A 17428-nucleotide genomic window follows, 5' to 3' on the forward strand; every position below is an offset into this window, starting at 1 on the left:
ATGTCATATTAATAAGTTCCAAAAAGTATGCAAAGTTAACAAACAATATCTAACTTTTGATAAACAGGATGTGTGTATAGAACAGCCAAGAAAAAAATGAAGAGACTATGATAAAAGTGTAACAAGCTAGACTGTAGGGTTTCTTCAGTAGTTAAAATAGAAAACCTAAGTCTTGCTCACAGAAATGAAAATGTATTTTGATGCTGGCTAGTTTTATGTTAACATGACACAGCTAGAGTCCTTTTAGAAGAAGAACCTCAACTGAGAAAATGCCCCTACCAGGCTGGCCTGTAGGCAAGCCTATGGTACATTTTTCTTCACTGAAGATGTGGAAAGGCTCAGCCCATTGTGAGTAGTGCCATCCCTGGGCTGGTGGTCCTGGAGGTGCGTAAGAAAACAGGGTGACCAAGCCATGGGGAGCAAGCCAGTAAGCAGCGCTCCTCTACAGCCTCTGCATCAGTTCTTGTTTCCAGGTTCCTGCCCTGCTTGAGATCCTGCCCTGACTACCTTTGATAACAGACTGTGATATGGAAATGTGAGATGAAATAAACCCTTGCTTATAGTCAAGGTCTTTATCACAGCAATGAAAATCTTAACTAAGACAAATTGAACATTTTTAATATCACAATCATATATAAAACAGACTGGTGATAGCCTCCAGGAAGCATAAAGGCCTCAGAGAAACTAAATTCTCCTAGTGCACAGAACTTTAGACAGTCAAAACTTAATTTGCCCGCTCATGATACCTATGCCAGTATCCATCCACACTGAATCATTCACCTTGTATACACCATGCTATCTCTCCCACAATATTTCTCCTAAACAAAAGAACTCACTTCATTATGAAAGAATCTAGCAGTAAGCTGATTTAATAGTATGTATCTTTCTTAGTGTGTATCATCTACCAGTGGTTAGCCTCCAGTTACACTGACAACTGGGATCTACTCTAAAGATCTAGAATATTGTACTCCTGGACAAAGCATATTTGTTAAACTAGTAATATTATAACTACTCTAGGACACCATGGCTCCTAGAATAAAGAGAAAGCACTCTCACAGCTACAGTCAAAACAACTATGAATTTTTCTGGTATAGATCATTATTACAGTTAGCTGACACAATGGTTTTCAAACCTGTGGACCAAATCATATATAAAAATATATCTCTGAATATATCTCTGGTGGTGGATAACTGATCATGACCCCTTACTACCAAAGTGCCTAAAGAGGTCCCGGTCTAATATGATAAATAAAATGTGCCTAAAATATGTCTTGGTAAACAAGACTAACTTGAGATACCAAAGTAGAAAAGAACAGCCGTGTGTCCAAATTTTAAACATCAACTTACAAAGAAGGAAGGTTGTCTTATGGAAGCATTCTGCAATATCTGCAATAATATCACAAATACATATTGTATCTAACCTACTATTTGTGCACTGAGAATAAAACTTTCAGACTTAAGGTAATCAAACATAGAACTCTTACCTAACACTAATTCTTAGAGCACATAATGTTGAAACTTTCTTACCAGTGAAGAGTGAAAGTATTCCAGGGTTGGGAGACTAAAAGAATTAAACTGTGTCTAATTCATGAGCACAGGGGACCATAAACCTGAACTATAATCAATTATTTAAATCCTAAGTATACACTTTGAATAAACTGCCATAGTCTCTGTATTAGCTCTGGTCACAGAATAAGAAAAGATGAACTGAAGATCTTAAAACTCTTTGTTCACAACAAGATAATAAAAAAAACTTAGAAGTTCTGAGTAAGATGATAAACTAGAGACTGTCTCTATGTGAGCTGGTGAAGGAGGGAGAAATCTCATTTTGTCATCTACATGATTCATAGGGCAGTGGCCACATCTGATCTTGAGAAAGTCTACTTCTAAAAACCTAGCTACTCCAGGGACCAGAAGTCAGGGAATAGCCATAGGTCAGGAAGCCTCACTTACAGGGCCCAAGTAAGAGAAGGCCCAGAATGACAATTGTGGAGGAAAGCCAGACACTGACAAGTCAAAGGATACAAGTGACAGAAGGCTCAGCTCAAGCCGAAGGTGCACAAGGATAACCCAATACTCCTGGTGGTGAACAGATTTTGAGTTTGATTATTCTAGACCAGCAGATGGACTGAACTCTGGAGCCACCAATCTGCTATTTACTACTAAAGAGCTTGAGAACTCTGATGTACCAGGAGTATACAGGATACTCACGGCTGCATCTTTCAGAAAGCCTTGAAAATACAGTCAAGTCCTTCACCTGTACAAATCTCAATGTTGTGGCTGCTTCCCACACCTCCCAATCACTTAAGAAACACCTGCTATCAAAAACATTAACCACTGCAAGGACTTGATCTGAGGAGTCTTAGGAGAGTGAAACAACCTGCCTGGACCATAGATGGCCAAGTTAAGTGTGCCCCACAGAGGCACCTCATATAGAAAGAAGAAAAACTACCACAGTAAAGATAGCTTTGATGAACTTCAGACTTTTGTCCAATATCTACTTGTCAACAGTCCAATCCAAGATCACTACATCCAGCAAAGCTACCTTATATAAGCCAGGCAGTGATGGTGCACAGCTTAAATCCCAACACTAGGGAGGCAGAAGCAGGCAGATCTCTGCAAGTTCAAGATCAGCCTGTTCTACACAGCAAGTTCCAGGACAGCCAGGGCTACACAGAGCAATCCTGTCTCAAAACACCAAACAACCCAAAACCTGACATATAAAGTCTATGTCAAGACAAGCACAAACTAATGCAATTCATGACCATTGCACTACAGTAGATCAAGGAACACTATACATATGGGAAAAAGACTGTCTCAATCAAGAAAGCACAAGAAAGAATAAATTATATGAGAAGAAAAGATGAGCAAAGGAGAACTAGGAATCCATCATTCCTATCACAGTAAACCAGCAAGCACTAATACTAGTAGAAAAAAAGAAAAGAAGGAACAGAAATCCAATCAACCAGAAAAATAGCAAGTAAATCACTGGAATTAGTGAAAGAAAAAAAACTCTCAATATTTACTTTAAATGTAAATAGCTTCAATACACCAATAAATAAATACAGATTTGCTAATTGGATCTAAAAAACTAGATATAAGTATGTATTGTCTCCAAGACACATATATGACAAGTAAAGACACCTTCTAAGAGTCAAAGTTTGAAAAACAATATACCAAATAAACAGAAACCAAAAGCTAATTGATATAGCTATTCTGATACCGGGAAAAGTATATTCCAAACAAAGAAGTCAAAAAAGATAAAAAGGCCACTATATATTAATAAAAGGAACAAATCATCAACATTATAAAACATTGTAATTATATATCCACCAAACACTGAGTTATCCAATTTCAAAAAACAAACAAAACCATAAAGGGTCTTGACATAACATGAGTGATTTCAATATCTAACTTTCTCCACTACATGGACTATACAAAGTAAAAATCAGAAGATTTTTCAGAGTTAAACTATATACTATATCAAATAGACTTAGTTGATACAAAATACTCCAACCAACAAACACAGAACATGCATTCCTCAGGAGCCTACTGAACCTTTTTTTTTTTTTTTTTTTTTTTTTGAGACAGGGTTTCTCTGTGTAGCTTTGCGCCTTTCCTGGAACTCACTTGGTAGTCCAGGCTGGCCTTGAACTCACAGAGATCCACCTGCCTCTGCCTCCCGAGTGCTAAGATTAAAGGCGTGCACCACCACCGCCCGGCCCTACTGAACCTTTTAAAAATGGCCACAAATCAACTCTTTCAAAAAAAAATTATAACTGAAATGACTTTTTGTATCCTATCATAAAAATCCAATAAAACTAGAAAATTTAATAGCAAGAAACACTACATAAATACATGGAGACTGACCTCTACACTCTAGAAGAAACAGTGGAACACTAATGAAACTATGGGAAATGGTTAGGCCAAATGCATAAATCTAATAGATAGTAGGTAATATAATGTGTATTAAGACTTTAGTACAGTGAGGTCTTATTTGTATTTATTAAAGAGAAAAATGATTCAATCCCCAGCATCTCAAAACAAAATAAAATAAACAAAACTTTAAGAAAGCTCAGGTTTAACCAAGAAAATGAAAAGTAAAGACACAGAAGGATTTATCTATTGAAACTATAGGATAAAGGAAAGTATCAATGTTGTTACTACAGGTGAAATGAAATCAATTTACTCATCTATTTAACTAATATTTATTAGAGACATACAAATTTCAAACAAGACAGAGATAAGACATAATCCTAGCCTTAAAAACTTGTGATATAACACAAAGTATATACATGTGTGTATGTATGAGAAAACTTAAATATAATAAACTGACATTTGTGTGAAATTTTCCACAGATTGAAGAGGATAAAGGACTTCAGTATGGTACAAAGTTAATAAACTCACTGAGATTTCAAGTTGAAACTATACTTTACAAGGCTGTTGCAGAGTTAACAGAATAGGTTTTGAAATCATGCAAAATATAACTAGGTTTGAATTCTAGCTATTCTACTTTATTATGTAATCTTTAATAAATAACCTAACCATTACAAAAAAGAAGACAGTAAATATTGCACAAGTTAATAATTATTAAGCTAGATATAAATGCTCAGCAGAGTATCTGCCATATAAAAAGTTTAAAAAAGGAAATTTGGTATTTTAAGTATGAGTCATAGTATCTTGCAAACTACAAAATATCATAAAAATGTAAGACATTTTTCTATAACTTTAAAAAGCTTTTTAAAAACTCCTATATACAAGCATTTACTATGAAATAATATTTCCTTTTGTGTGTGTTTCCAGTATTTTTTATTAAATTTTATAATTTATTTTACATCATGACCACAGTTTCCCCTCCCTCCTCTCCTCATGTTCCCTTTCCACCCTTGCCTCCCCTCTGCCCTGACCCCCCAATCCATTCCTTCTCTGTTTTTGTTCCAAAAGGGTCAGGCTTCCCATGAGTGTCAACAAAGCATGGCATATCAAGTTGAGGTAGGACTAAGCTTCTCCCTTTGTATTAAGGCTGAGCAAGGCAACTCAGTATAAGGAATAGGTTCCCCAAAGCTAGCTCAAACACTAGGGACAGGCCCTGATCCTGCTAATAGGAGTCCCATATAAACAAACCAAGCTACACAACTGTCACATGTGTGTAGAGAAATCCACAGCCAAACACTGGACTAAGAGCTCCAAGAATCCTGTTGAAGAGAGGGTGGAAGGATTACACAAGCGATGGGGGTCAAGGTCATCACAAGGAAACCCACAGAAATAACTAACCTGAGCTCACAGGAGCTCACAGGCTCTGAAATGACAGCTAGGGAGCCTTCATGGGACTGACCTAGGCCCACTACATATAGCATTTCCTTTTTTAAGAATTATTTTTAATTATGTGTACTTATCCAAATTGGGTATGTTCACTACATTGCAGGTGCCCACAGAGACTAGAGGCACTGGATTTCCCTCTAGAGCTGCAGTTATAAGGAGCTGTGAGCTGTCTGGGAGTGGGTCTTGGATCCTCTGCAAGCAAGTGCACGCTCTTAACTTGAGAATCATCTCTTCAATCTTGAGATAATATTTCTTAAACAAATACAGCATATTTAAAAACATTTCTATTCTTGAAAGTACATATTTTTTTAATGGAATGTGTTAGATGCTCACAGGTAAGTAGAGAACAGCAGTATTTTCTTACTACTAATTACCCAAATTTGTCAAATTATTTTATAATATGGCATTTATAAAATACAATGTTGTACCAAAATCCTACAATTATCTTACATGTAATGTCACAAAACCTACTTTTTCTTCTCTTTCTATTTCAAGTTGCTTCTTAAGGGACACAAGTTCGTTTCTGATATTAGATAGTTCAGTCTCCTAAAGGAAAAAATGATGAAGTGTGTTAGTGCTTTTACATATTTCTAAAGAAAATGAAACTGTAATCTAGTGCTTCAAATAAATTCAGTTCTAGAAAAAATTAACTCAGAAAATGTCCTTTCAAAAATCATACATGTAATCAGGTGGTGGTGGCACACACTTTTAATCCCAGCACTCAGAAGGCAGAGGCAGGTGGATCTCTGTGAGTTCGAGGCCAGCCAGAGCTACACAGAGAAACCCTGTCTCAAAAAAAAAAATCATTGTAGTAGAATATTATTTTAAGGTGTGATATTTTTGTTTATGTTGTATTTGTTTAACTCTGTGAAGCTGTGTTGCTGTGCCTGTCTATAACACCTGATGGTCTAATAAAGAACTGGCCAATAGCAAGGCAGGAGAAAGGATAGGCAGGGCTGGCAGGCAGAGAGAATAAAGAGAGGGAGAAATCTGGGAAGAGGAGGAGGAAAAGGAGCAGCCAAAGAAAGAGAAGGACTCCAGGGGCCAGCTACCCAGCTATATAGCAAGCCATGGAGAAAGAATAAAGTTTACAAAAGTAAGAGAATGGAAAAAGCCCAGAGGCAAAAGGTAGACGCGATAAGTTAAGAAAAGCTGGCTAGAAACTAAGCCAAGCTAAGGCTGGGCATTCATAAGTAAGAATAAGCCTTTGCGTTTGATTTATTTGGGAGCTGGGTGGCGGGCCCCCCAAAAAAGAGCCAAAGAACAAACAACAACAAATCATTCATGTGAAGGCTGGTAATGGAACATAACTAGACTCAACATAAATAAGCTTCAAGTTTTCCATAGTTTTCTCTAAAGGACTAAAATAGCATACGTATACATACAACAAACGCACATACACACATATACTCATATTCTCTTATTCTACCTCACTCTCCTGTCCAAATATTAACTTTAAATTTAGTTTAACTGACTTTTTAACATTTCTGTTGTAAAGACACTTTATGCTATAATGTAAAATAAACTGGAAAAGCAATTTACTAGGAAATAGGTAAAATCCTTTTAGATCTAAGACTGTGATTCTACAGATCAAATACCATGGCTCTACTTAGTATTACTTTTTTTCCTAAATGCTGGTATTTTCAGAGTTGGCTTTTATTGTATTTATTCTGTCTTACCAAGGCAGCCTTCACCGATGACTGTTCTTGTTCTCTGCTTTTATAAAGTCCTAATTCTGAGTCTCTTTCTTCAACAATCTTATCATACTGGTGCTGTATTAAACAAAGAAAGCATTTTAACCATATTAAAATGGAGCCGAGGGGTGGTGGTGGCAGCGGCGCATGCCTTTAATCCGGGCACTCAGGAGGCAAAGCAGGCAGATCTCTGTGAGCTCGAGACCAGCCGGGTCTATAGAGCGAGATCCAGGACAGGCACCAAAACTACACAGAGAAACCCTGTCTCGAAAAACCAAAACAAAAAATGGAATAGATTATAATTTATAAGATTAGTATACTACACATTAAATATTTGAAAAAAGGGGCTAGAGAGATGGCTCAGAGGTTAAGAGCACTGATTGCTCTTCCAGAGGTCCTGAGTTCAATTCCCAGTAACCACATGGTGGCTCACATCTGTAATGAGATCTGGTGCCCTCTTCTGGCCTGCAGTCATACATGCTGTATACATAATAAATAAATAATCTTTTTTAAAAAATTTGAAAAAAACTATCATGATAAATTTGAGTGAATATGTATTTTCGTTTTTCATATATATATTCTAACAACCTAAACAGTGAAACATAAGACAAGTTTTAGACATAATCCAACACAAAAACAAGAAATAGTTATTTTAATTGGAAACATAAATTTCATAATTTAAGAAGTATAGCTGAGTTGGGTAAGCTCACCATGTCCATAAACCTACTACTCAGGAGGCTGAGGCTTGAATATCACAAGTTCAAGGCCAACCTGAGCTACAAAGTGAGAGTCTTGTTCAATATGAATATAACACCAAGATGTCTTAGAAAAGTGACTGATTTGAAATTTATGATTGGAAACACAATCTAAGCCTTGAAAATTTTTATCATAACCAAAAAAAAAGCTATTAAAGACTATTCAAGTCAGGTCAAAAGGATTTGCCTATCAGTTCGAAGAGGCACTCCCTGGACAAAGGAAAAACAACTTTTCAATATGGATTATAAGTGGCACTAGATTGAAACAGTATGAATTTAAATCTATTAGTTTATGTATATTATTTAAATCTGCATTAAAATTCTTACTGATAAAACTTCATAGTAATGTTAGATTCTGGTTCCAATTTTTAAAAATTAATAGGTAAGGACAAGCTGCTTCCTCTCCAAATCTGAAGGAAAATGAAGCTTACCTAAAAGAAGAATTAGTCAAACAATAGAAAAACAAAAGGTACTCACAACAAATATTAAGTCTGTCCCCAGGCTAGAAAGATAGATCAGCCATTAAAAGGTAGGCTCACAATCAAAAATGTAAGTCTTTCATCTATTATTTCCCTTGTTCAACATGGTAAATGTTAGATACATGTAGAGAATAAGTGAATTAGTGAGAAATATCCTGGGTATGTAGTTAATAAAAGATGGGAAGTGCTATGAGACTACAAGAAGAATATAGAAAGCCTGACTACTTCCATTTACTATAAATGATAAGATAGTTACTGGAGGAAGTGACACCTTAGCTCAGCTTTGAATGGTTAAGATCTGAACTTAGCAAGATGGTGGTGGCACAGAGCTTTAATCCCAGCACTTGGGAGGCAGAGCCAGCTGGATCTCTGTGAGTTCGAGCCCAGCCTGGTTTACAGAGCGAGATGCAGGACAGGCACCAAAACAACACGGAGAAACCCTGTCTCAAAAAAAAAAAACCAAAAACCAAACACCAAAAAAAAAAAAAGATCTGAACTTAGAGAAATAGGGGATCAATAATAGTCAAGCTATAATTAGTTACTGTTATATAGATAATAACTTCTTTGATAAACCAAAAGACTATCTTGAGCTCATCATTTTAATAGAAATATGCACTAAGAAATAACATTTTTATAGAAGAAAGTTTATTGGGGGCTTACAATTATAGATCATTAGAGTCTATTCCATCATAATGAGGAGCATGGCATCAGGCAGCTTGACACTAGATTAGTAGCTAAGAGCTTACATCCTTATTTGCAACTAGGAGACAAATAATAATTTTATCATATTAAGTTACCTTATGTTTTTCCATAAGTGCTACCATTTCAGCTATTTTATGTTGGCATCGTAAATCAATTTCTTTCTGTAACTTCACCGCTTCATCAACTGTTGCTTTGGCTTTCTCAACCTATCAAATTAAAAAAAAAAGTGTTTCTTTTTATTTATTGGTGCTGGACTTTATACCAATTAAAAAAAATTCAATCTTTCCTTTTAGAAGCACACATTCTACATACATAGAATATAAAACTCAAACAGCAGAAAATTCAAAACAAAGTAAGTTTAAAAAAATGTATCAAATTGAGAACATAGGGAAATGGGAGGGTCAAGCTGGAACAGGGGCAGAGTGGGAGGGTAGGGAGGGAGATACCATGATAGATGAGGACATCATGGGAATAGGAAGAGGCAGGGTGCTGGGGAGGCTCTCAGGAATCCACAAGGTTGACCCCACCTTGGTCTGCTAGCAATGGTCCAGAGGGTGCCTGGACCGGTTTAATCTGGTGACCAGCCTAGCAAATAACCTAGCTGTCATCATAGAGCCTTTGTCCAGTGACTGATGGAGGCAGATAGAGATCCATGGCCAGGCAACAGGCTGAGCTCCGGGAATCCAATGAGAGAGAGGAGAGATACTGCAGGCAAGGAACGTCAAGATCATGATGGGAGGATGTGCAGAGATGACCGGCCACACTAGTGGAACTGTGGACTGGTGGCTGTGGAGCCCCCATGGGTCTGTACTAGGCCCTCTGGATACAGAAGACAATTGTTTGGCTCGAACTGTTTAGGGGGCACCAAGGCAGGGGGATCAGGATCTGTCCCTGGTCTATGGGCAGGCTTCTGGAATCCGGTGCCTGTGGTGTGACACCTTGCACAGCCTTGGTGCAGTGGGAACGGGCTTGGACCTGCCTAGGCTCAGTGTGCTGGGCTCTGCTGACTCCCCATGGGAGACCTCGATTTGGGGGATGTGGGGTGGCTTGGGAAAGAGGGCTGGAGGGTGGGTGGAGGGGGATCTGTGGATAGTATGTGGAGTGAGTAGAAAATTTCTTAATAAAGAAAAGTGGAAAAAAAATTAATTAATTAAAAAATGTATCAATTGTTTGGTTTATTTTAGTGTATTTCAAAAAGTAAAATGACCGTATTATAAATACTCTACTAATTTTGTTGTTGTTGTTTTCAAGACAGGGTTTGTCTGTGTAGCTCTGGCTATCCTGGATCTCTATCTGTAGACCATACTTGCCTTGAATTCAGAGATCCACCTGTCTCTGCCTCCCAGAGTGCTGGAATTAAAGGCATGTACCACCAACGCCCAGCAAAGGTACTTATTTTTTAAAGCTAATCAACAAAATTTTTAGTACAGTAAGTTCATAACGTATTTAGGTTTTTCTACCTCTCCCAAAAGCTTTTCTTCAGCTATCTTTTTGACCTCAATTTCTTTCTGATAGTTGCCAGTCATTTCTTGAAATTTTTGTTTGGCACTTTCTAGTTCCAACTCTAATTTGTTGACCTGTAAGTAAAGAAAGTAACATTAGTCTTAATGAATTCCACAGACCACTAAAAAATATTACATACTAATTTATAGTTTTATAAACCCTGAAAGAATCATGGAAATTATGGCTGAACCATTTTCTTACATTTTTCATATACTGAGTGAGATGTGTTTCATCTTTCACAATCTATCTTGACTCATAAAATATGTATTTAGTCTTGCCAAGTAATATAATATCAACAGTCACATATTTTTGTTTCAAAACATTTTACTTAAAAATTACAAGTAATGCTCCATAAAAAAATATGTACAAGCTTCCACTGATATGTTCTATCAAATTCTATCAGCTTGAATTAAACTTTAAGTCCAACTTTGAGTAGCTTTCAGCCTTTCCTTCAAAGTGAAACATGTAAACATACTATATACATGAGCTTACAAATACTAAGGCACATGAGAAAAAAGGTTCACCATGTCCCATGAAGTGATAAGGAGTGGCTGCACAGAAGCAAGGCTGCTGGAAGCAAGGCTAATAGGAAAATTCACTGCAGCTATACCACCCAGAAAGGATCTCATAAGAAACAATAAATTAATAAGATTCTCAAATTAATTCCTTTTGCCATTTTTTCTCCTCTCTTCCTCAGAGATTCTAATTACATATTTTAAAATCACTTGGTGCTGGTTCTACAGGCCTGTAAAGTACTACTCTCTTTTCAAAAAATTTTTCTGTGATCCTTGAGATAGATGATTTCTACCTATACAGCTTTATTTTTGCTAATATTTTATTCATTTTAAACATATATTATCAGGACCATTTTTTGTTCCATAATATATTCCACTTTTCAGTTCAAAGTCCAACTTTTAGGTTATCTTAGGGGCATGTCTTAAATATTTTCATGCTACTAATGAATATCTGTATTGTCTTCCATTTGGGGCTATTGTAAATAATACAGCTATGAAAATTTCTGGTAATTTCTGCCTCAAGGAATTCAGGTACATAATTACAGAATGTATCTACTAGCTCTTTTCTATATAATTTTCAGAAGTTTATGATAATTCTTACTTGCCTTTATTAATGACAATATTTACATTCCTTGTTTCAAGTACTACTTCAAGATATTATAAAACATTTTCATCCAAGTATTCACTTAATATGTTGACAACTACTGCTCTCCACTAAATATTTAAAGAATATTTATCAAATACTTACTAAGTATCAATCATTGCCTAAACAGAAAGATGACAAAATTTGGTCCCGAAATCATAGGCTTACATTCTAGGGCTTTATATTCTACAAAGTTGATGGGTCTCAAACCCTTTTTACAACAAGATAACCACATTTTACAGTAACCTGCCTGCAAGATATACTGGTGCCAACAGTGGCACATATGTTACAGAAGTAACCAGCCAGTTACTGATTGGATTTAAGGCCTACTGCAGGAGCTAGAATCCACATCTGACTTGCTAAAGAAGCCAAGAACCTGAGACCTAGGCCTAGGGGAAAAACTAATACTATTATTCTGCTAAAGAAACAGCAATAAATGACTCCTAATGACTGACATTCTGCTCGATCAATGCCTTGCTCAGCCCTCATCAGAGAAGAAAGCTTCTTGCAATAGATGAAAACTAACACAGAGACCCACAACTGTGAATATGCAGGGGTTCTGTACCACTCAGTCTTAAATGAGATGTCTTCATCAAAGCCCTCCCCAACAAGCCTCAGGGATCTATGAGGAAGGGGAAGCAGAAAGATTATGCGTCAGAGGTGATGGATGAAGGAAACAGTGTCTTCCGGTCACAATAGGAATAATGAAAATATGAACTAACAAAGATTGTAGGAATAGACACACAAGGCCTACACAAATTGGTTAAAGCCAGAGAGGGTCCCAGCACTGAGAGGGAGAAGTGGACATAGGTTTCCACCCCTAACCAAGAAATTATCCTCAAATGATACTGACAAAGGAAAAAAATCATTTTTCTCCAATGGAGTCTCACTGGGTTTATTAATACACTCTAGGTCAGGTCCCATGTCCACAAATAGTTAGCCAATACAAAATTAATTCACTCATGTTTTTGTAAGCTTTTTATCACATTCTGCTTTCTTTGAGCATTTTTTTGTCTTATTGGTCTTTTGCTCATATATTTTGATTTCAGTTTTATATGGTTTGTGTGTGCTTCTTTTTCTGATTGTTTTTTTAATGAGAAAGAGAAAAAGAACATAAAGTTGGGTCAGTAGGGAAGTAGGTAAGATCTAGAAAGAATTGGAGGGGATAAACATGATCAAAATGTATTATGGGAAAAAAATTAAAGAAAATACATATAGATTCCATGCTTAATTTCTTTATAATATATGGGTAAAGAAACACACACACACACACACACACACACACACACACACACACACACACACAGCATGCACACATATATTAAGTTGTTCACAAGATTCTGACCCAGCTAAACCACAATGAACATTCTATCACACCTACAAGAATTAATCTCTTCAATCCAAAAATATAACAGTATCTGAAGGTAAGCATTAAATTATAATAATATAGTATTTCTAACCCGTGTATCCACTAGTACTTAACAAAAATAAAAATGACACATACCTTTATTTCATATGCATTCAGTTGTTTGTTTTCTGCTGAACTTTTTTTTTTCAAGGCCTTATTCTATGGAAAGTTAATTACAGTTAATACTAAGGTGATTAAGACTTAACATGACTTACACCTAAATCACTAGAAATGAAAGCATTGCTCTTTAATACTATAGTGTAAATATTGGGATAATTTTAAGAATATTTATGTTATTAAGAAAACCTACCTCCTGCTGAAGCTCTTCAATACACTTGCTTTTATTTTCAGCTTGTTTCCTTAAATTATTACACTGTAAAATTATTTTAAAAATTATATAATTTTATTCAATAGTCTGATCAAAATAAGCAATTTCAAACTAATAAAATATTGCATGATATAACATAAGGCTCACTTGTGATTTCAAAAATGATTCTGTTAATGTAAAAATACAAATATGATCTGTCTTCTTTATTACTCGTTATTCTCTCATTCTCATTTCTGAGATTCTAATGTTATTAAATTTGCAAGAGAAGTATTAATATGATATTCTACCTTCTGACAGAATTCCAATTCTTCCCACTGAAATACCAACTAAGCCAATTTTTAATATCTTACTTATTTCATCTGAGTATGTGCAGAACTGAATTAAAATGTATTAGTCCAAGGAACATCTTAAGTACCGTAAAAGCAACACAGATTTCTAAGAGGCCCTAAAAAATCAGATATATAAATTGTTCTAATTCCCATTAGAGTAAAAGAACTCTCAAGAAAAAAAGTTCAGTCTCCTTCATAAGCACCAAATATTGTTAAAATTTTTTCTTGTAATACTTACATAGCCACAGTTAGTTAATATTCTGCATATAAATGAATTTTATATAGCATTGCTTTTTCTGTTTACAAGTGATTTTTTTTGTTTGTTCCTTGAGGCAGCATTTCTCTGTGTAGCCCTAGCTGCCCTGGAACTTGCTCTGTAGACCAGGCTGGCCTCAAACTTACAGAGGTCCGCCTACCTCTGCCTCCCAAGTGCCAGGCACAAGTGATGTTTTTTTTTAATTAGTGTTTTCATAATTTGATAATACCTTATTTTCTAGTATCTTCATTTGCTTTTCTTTCTTTAAAACTTCACATTCAATGCTTCGAGCCTAAAAAAAAATATAATTTGAAATCATATTTAAAGTGCTATTAGAATTTCATTTTCTAATGCATTTTAGAAATGAAGTTATAGTTTTATATACTTATAAAAACACTTATCAGCTCATCTAGTTTATTCATTGTCCTTTTAAAAAAGAATATACCTTTATGTGATATGTTAATTGCCTTGATTTAATATTTCACAATATATATGCATAAATTTTATATATATATAAATATATAAATACTGGGGTTTTGAGACATTAGTTCTAGCTGTCCTGGAATTTGCTCTGTAAACCAGGCTAATCTCAAATTCACAGAGGTCCATCTGCCTCTGCCTCCTGAATGCTGGGATTAAAAGTGTGCACCACCACTGCCTGGCATAAATTATATTTTACATAAATCTTTATGTCATAAGTGTATCTAACAAAAGCATTTATATGAAGCTTGCAACAACTCAGTAAAATATAATGGATAGGTATTATTACTTCTATTTTAAGAGATGAGGAAACTGAAGCTAAGATAGGTAAAGTATGTACAAAATAACTAAACTAAGGTAGTAAACTGGAAAAAAAGGGAGTGTAATTCAACTATATATGTCAAGCAAACTATCTAAAAATATTTGTAATTTGAACTTCTTCTAGAAAATGTTTTAATGGTAAAGAGCAACCACAGAAAATAGAAATAAGCTAACATATTCATCATATATTTAATTTCATGCCTACTTACCAATATTTCCTTCTTGAAAAGATTTTTCCTATTACTTTTAAGTATGTGTACATGTGTGTGGGCCTGTGCACATAAATGCAGGTACCCATGGAGTTCAGAGGATGATGTCAGATCCCCTGAAGCTAGAGTTATAAGCAGCTGTGAGCTTCCCAATATGAGTGCTATAGAACTAGCATCCTCTGTAAGAGCATTACTTGTTCTTAAACGCTGAGCCATCTCTCCAGTCTGCTTCTCACTAATATTTTCTAGAATAGCAAAATAATTTATACTTTAAAATCTTTATGTTCATCTCTCTCCTCTCTCTCTCTTTCTCTCTCTTTCTCTCTCTCTCTCTCTCTCTCTCTGTGTGTGTGTGTGTGTGTGTGTGTGTGTGTGTGTGTGTGTGTGCGCGCGCACGCGCGCGTGGATCGCTCAATGAACTTGAAGCTTATCAATTTGATTAGGCTAGCTAACCAAATGAGCTTCAGAGAGCACCTGTCTCCACCTTCCCAGGGCTGATTTCACTTTGTGCCACTGTGCTCAGCTTTCATGTGGGTGTTAGTAATCTGAACTCAAGGCCTCATATTTGCATGGTAAGCACTTTACCAAGTGAACCATCTCCATTGCCCGGGTCCCCCATACTTAAATTGCAGTGAAGTAAAATAACACATAGAAATAACCTTGAATGTGTCTGCTCCATCATAAGCACTCAAAAAAATGTCAGCTTATCTTTAAACTATTTTAACAGTCTTTTATGACTTCTAAAAGGTAAATATAACAATTCTCAAGTCAAAACTCTTCACTATTCTTGAATTCCTAAATACATGTTACTGAGGTAAATATCTTATTTCTTACCTCTACCTCTCCACTCTTCTCTCTACCTGTCTTCATCTTTATCCAGTCTCCCTACTGTTACTAATTTAACCTCTATCTTTCAGCCACAATAAATTTTAATTGCTTAAATTTGTCAGTCTTTCATACTTCCAGGGGTTTCCCCAAATAAATTTTTTAATTTGGAATATTCTTCTTCTGCATGTTAAACCCTACCTTCTACTAATTTCTGTTAACTTAAGTCAACTGAATGTTTCTTCTAGAAAGCATGCCCAGTCTTACTAAGTTTTGATTAAATGCTATTCTGTGTGCTCAAGTAACAGAATCTATATAGAGGACCATACCAGTATTCTTCCTTTAAGGGACTCCTTTATTGTAAACTCCACAGTAATTCTGTTCAGATTATCTACTAGCCACAATGACCAGTTTAGAAATAAGGAAGTGTTTTTAAGACACTTTTTAGTAGCCTTCCAAATGATTCTATTGTCTTTCATCTCTCCTCAATCCATAAGTATTAAAACATTTTACTGCCCCAATGAAACTTTAGACCACTTTTGCTGACCAAAGTAAATGAAATATAAAATCAGCACGCAGAACAATACCCGGGACATAGTTGGTGTTAGATAATACTTGAATGATTGAAGGAGCCTTCATAACCAAGCATGATATTTCAACTTTAGCACAATTTTCTCCTACTCACTCTATATACAATATATACTGTGTAATCATGTGATCATATAATACTTTATACTCTCATAGTTTTGTGACCTTTTATCTTAGCTTGTTGAAATCATACTCAAGGTACAACACCATTTTTTTTATTTTACCTAGCATGAGACTTTAATTTAGCCTAGAAATATAAGTTAAAATTAAATGCTCAACATTTGACACTAGAGAGATGGCTTAGTAGTTAAGAGCCCTGGCTGCCCTTCCTGAGGACCTGGGTTCATTTCTTATCACCTACTGGCATCTCACAACCATCTGTAACTGCAGTTCCAGGGGATTTCTGGCCTCCATGGGCACCAAGTATGCACAAGATACACAAATATTCACACAGGCAAATACCCACACATAAAATAATAGAAAAAAACTTAAATGAATGTTTTTCTAATTTGTTTAGAATTATAGGACTATTTCTTACAAATATAGATCATAATCAAAACAACCCAACTTAGACCATATCATTTAAGGATTTTTTTTGTTTTGTTTTGTTTTGTTTTGTTTTTTTGTTTTTTCGAGACAGGGTTTCTCTGTGTAGCTTTGCGCCTTTCCTAGGACTCACTTGGTAGCCCAGGCTGGCCTCGAACTCACAGAGATCCGCCTGCTTCTGCCTTCCGAGTGCTGGGATTAAAGGCGCGCGCCACCACCGCCCAGCTCATTTAAGGATTTTATGTGTTTTGCTTGTATGTGTATGTACCACATCACATGTGTTCAGTGTCCACAGAATCCAGAAGATGGTATCATATCTCACACAATTGGAGTTTCAGACAGTTATGAGTCATGTGGGTGCTAAGAACTGAACCTAGTGGTCTTTGGCAAGAGTAGCAAGTGCTTTTAATGACTGAGTCAGTTAGTTCTCTAGCCTCCCTTAACCCATATTTTAAATGTTAATAGCTTAATACCTAGATCACCAGCTATTTATGTAATAGTGCAGGTCACTTTATTGTCTGTATTG

At 35.8% G+C, this 17428-nt stretch overlaps 1 protein-coding gene across 1 annotated transcript in view; it reads right to left on the reverse strand.

Moving 5' to 3' along the window:
- The window catches only part of Sycp1 (synaptonemal complex protein 1), a 98998-nt gene that overhangs the window by 15204 nt on the left and 66366 nt on the right, over window positions 1-17428 (reverse strand). The window contains exons 22-28 of the mRNA XM_059265977.1: window positions 14163-14225; window positions 13331-13393; window positions 13117-13179; window positions 10412-10528; window positions 9047-9157; window positions 7001-7093; window positions 5793-5867 (exon numbers count right to left, since the gene is read on the reverse strand). Coding sequence (XP_059121960.1) covers window positions 5793-5867; window positions 7001-7093; window positions 9047-9157; window positions 10412-10528; window positions 13117-13179; window positions 13331-13393; window positions 14163-14225 — 585 coding nt within the window. The remainder of the gene's footprint in view (window positions 1-5792; window positions 5868-7000; window positions 7094-9046; window positions 9158-10411; window positions 10529-13116; window positions 13180-13330; window positions 13394-14162; window positions 14226-17428) is intronic.

The sequence above is a fragment of the Peromyscus eremicus genome, chromosome 6 (genome assembly GCF_949786415.1).
Source record: "Peromyscus eremicus chromosome 6, PerEre_H2_v1, whole genome shotgun sequence".
Classification (NCBI taxonomy): Eukaryota; Metazoa; Chordata; class Mammalia; order Rodentia; family Cricetidae; genus Peromyscus; species Peromyscus eremicus.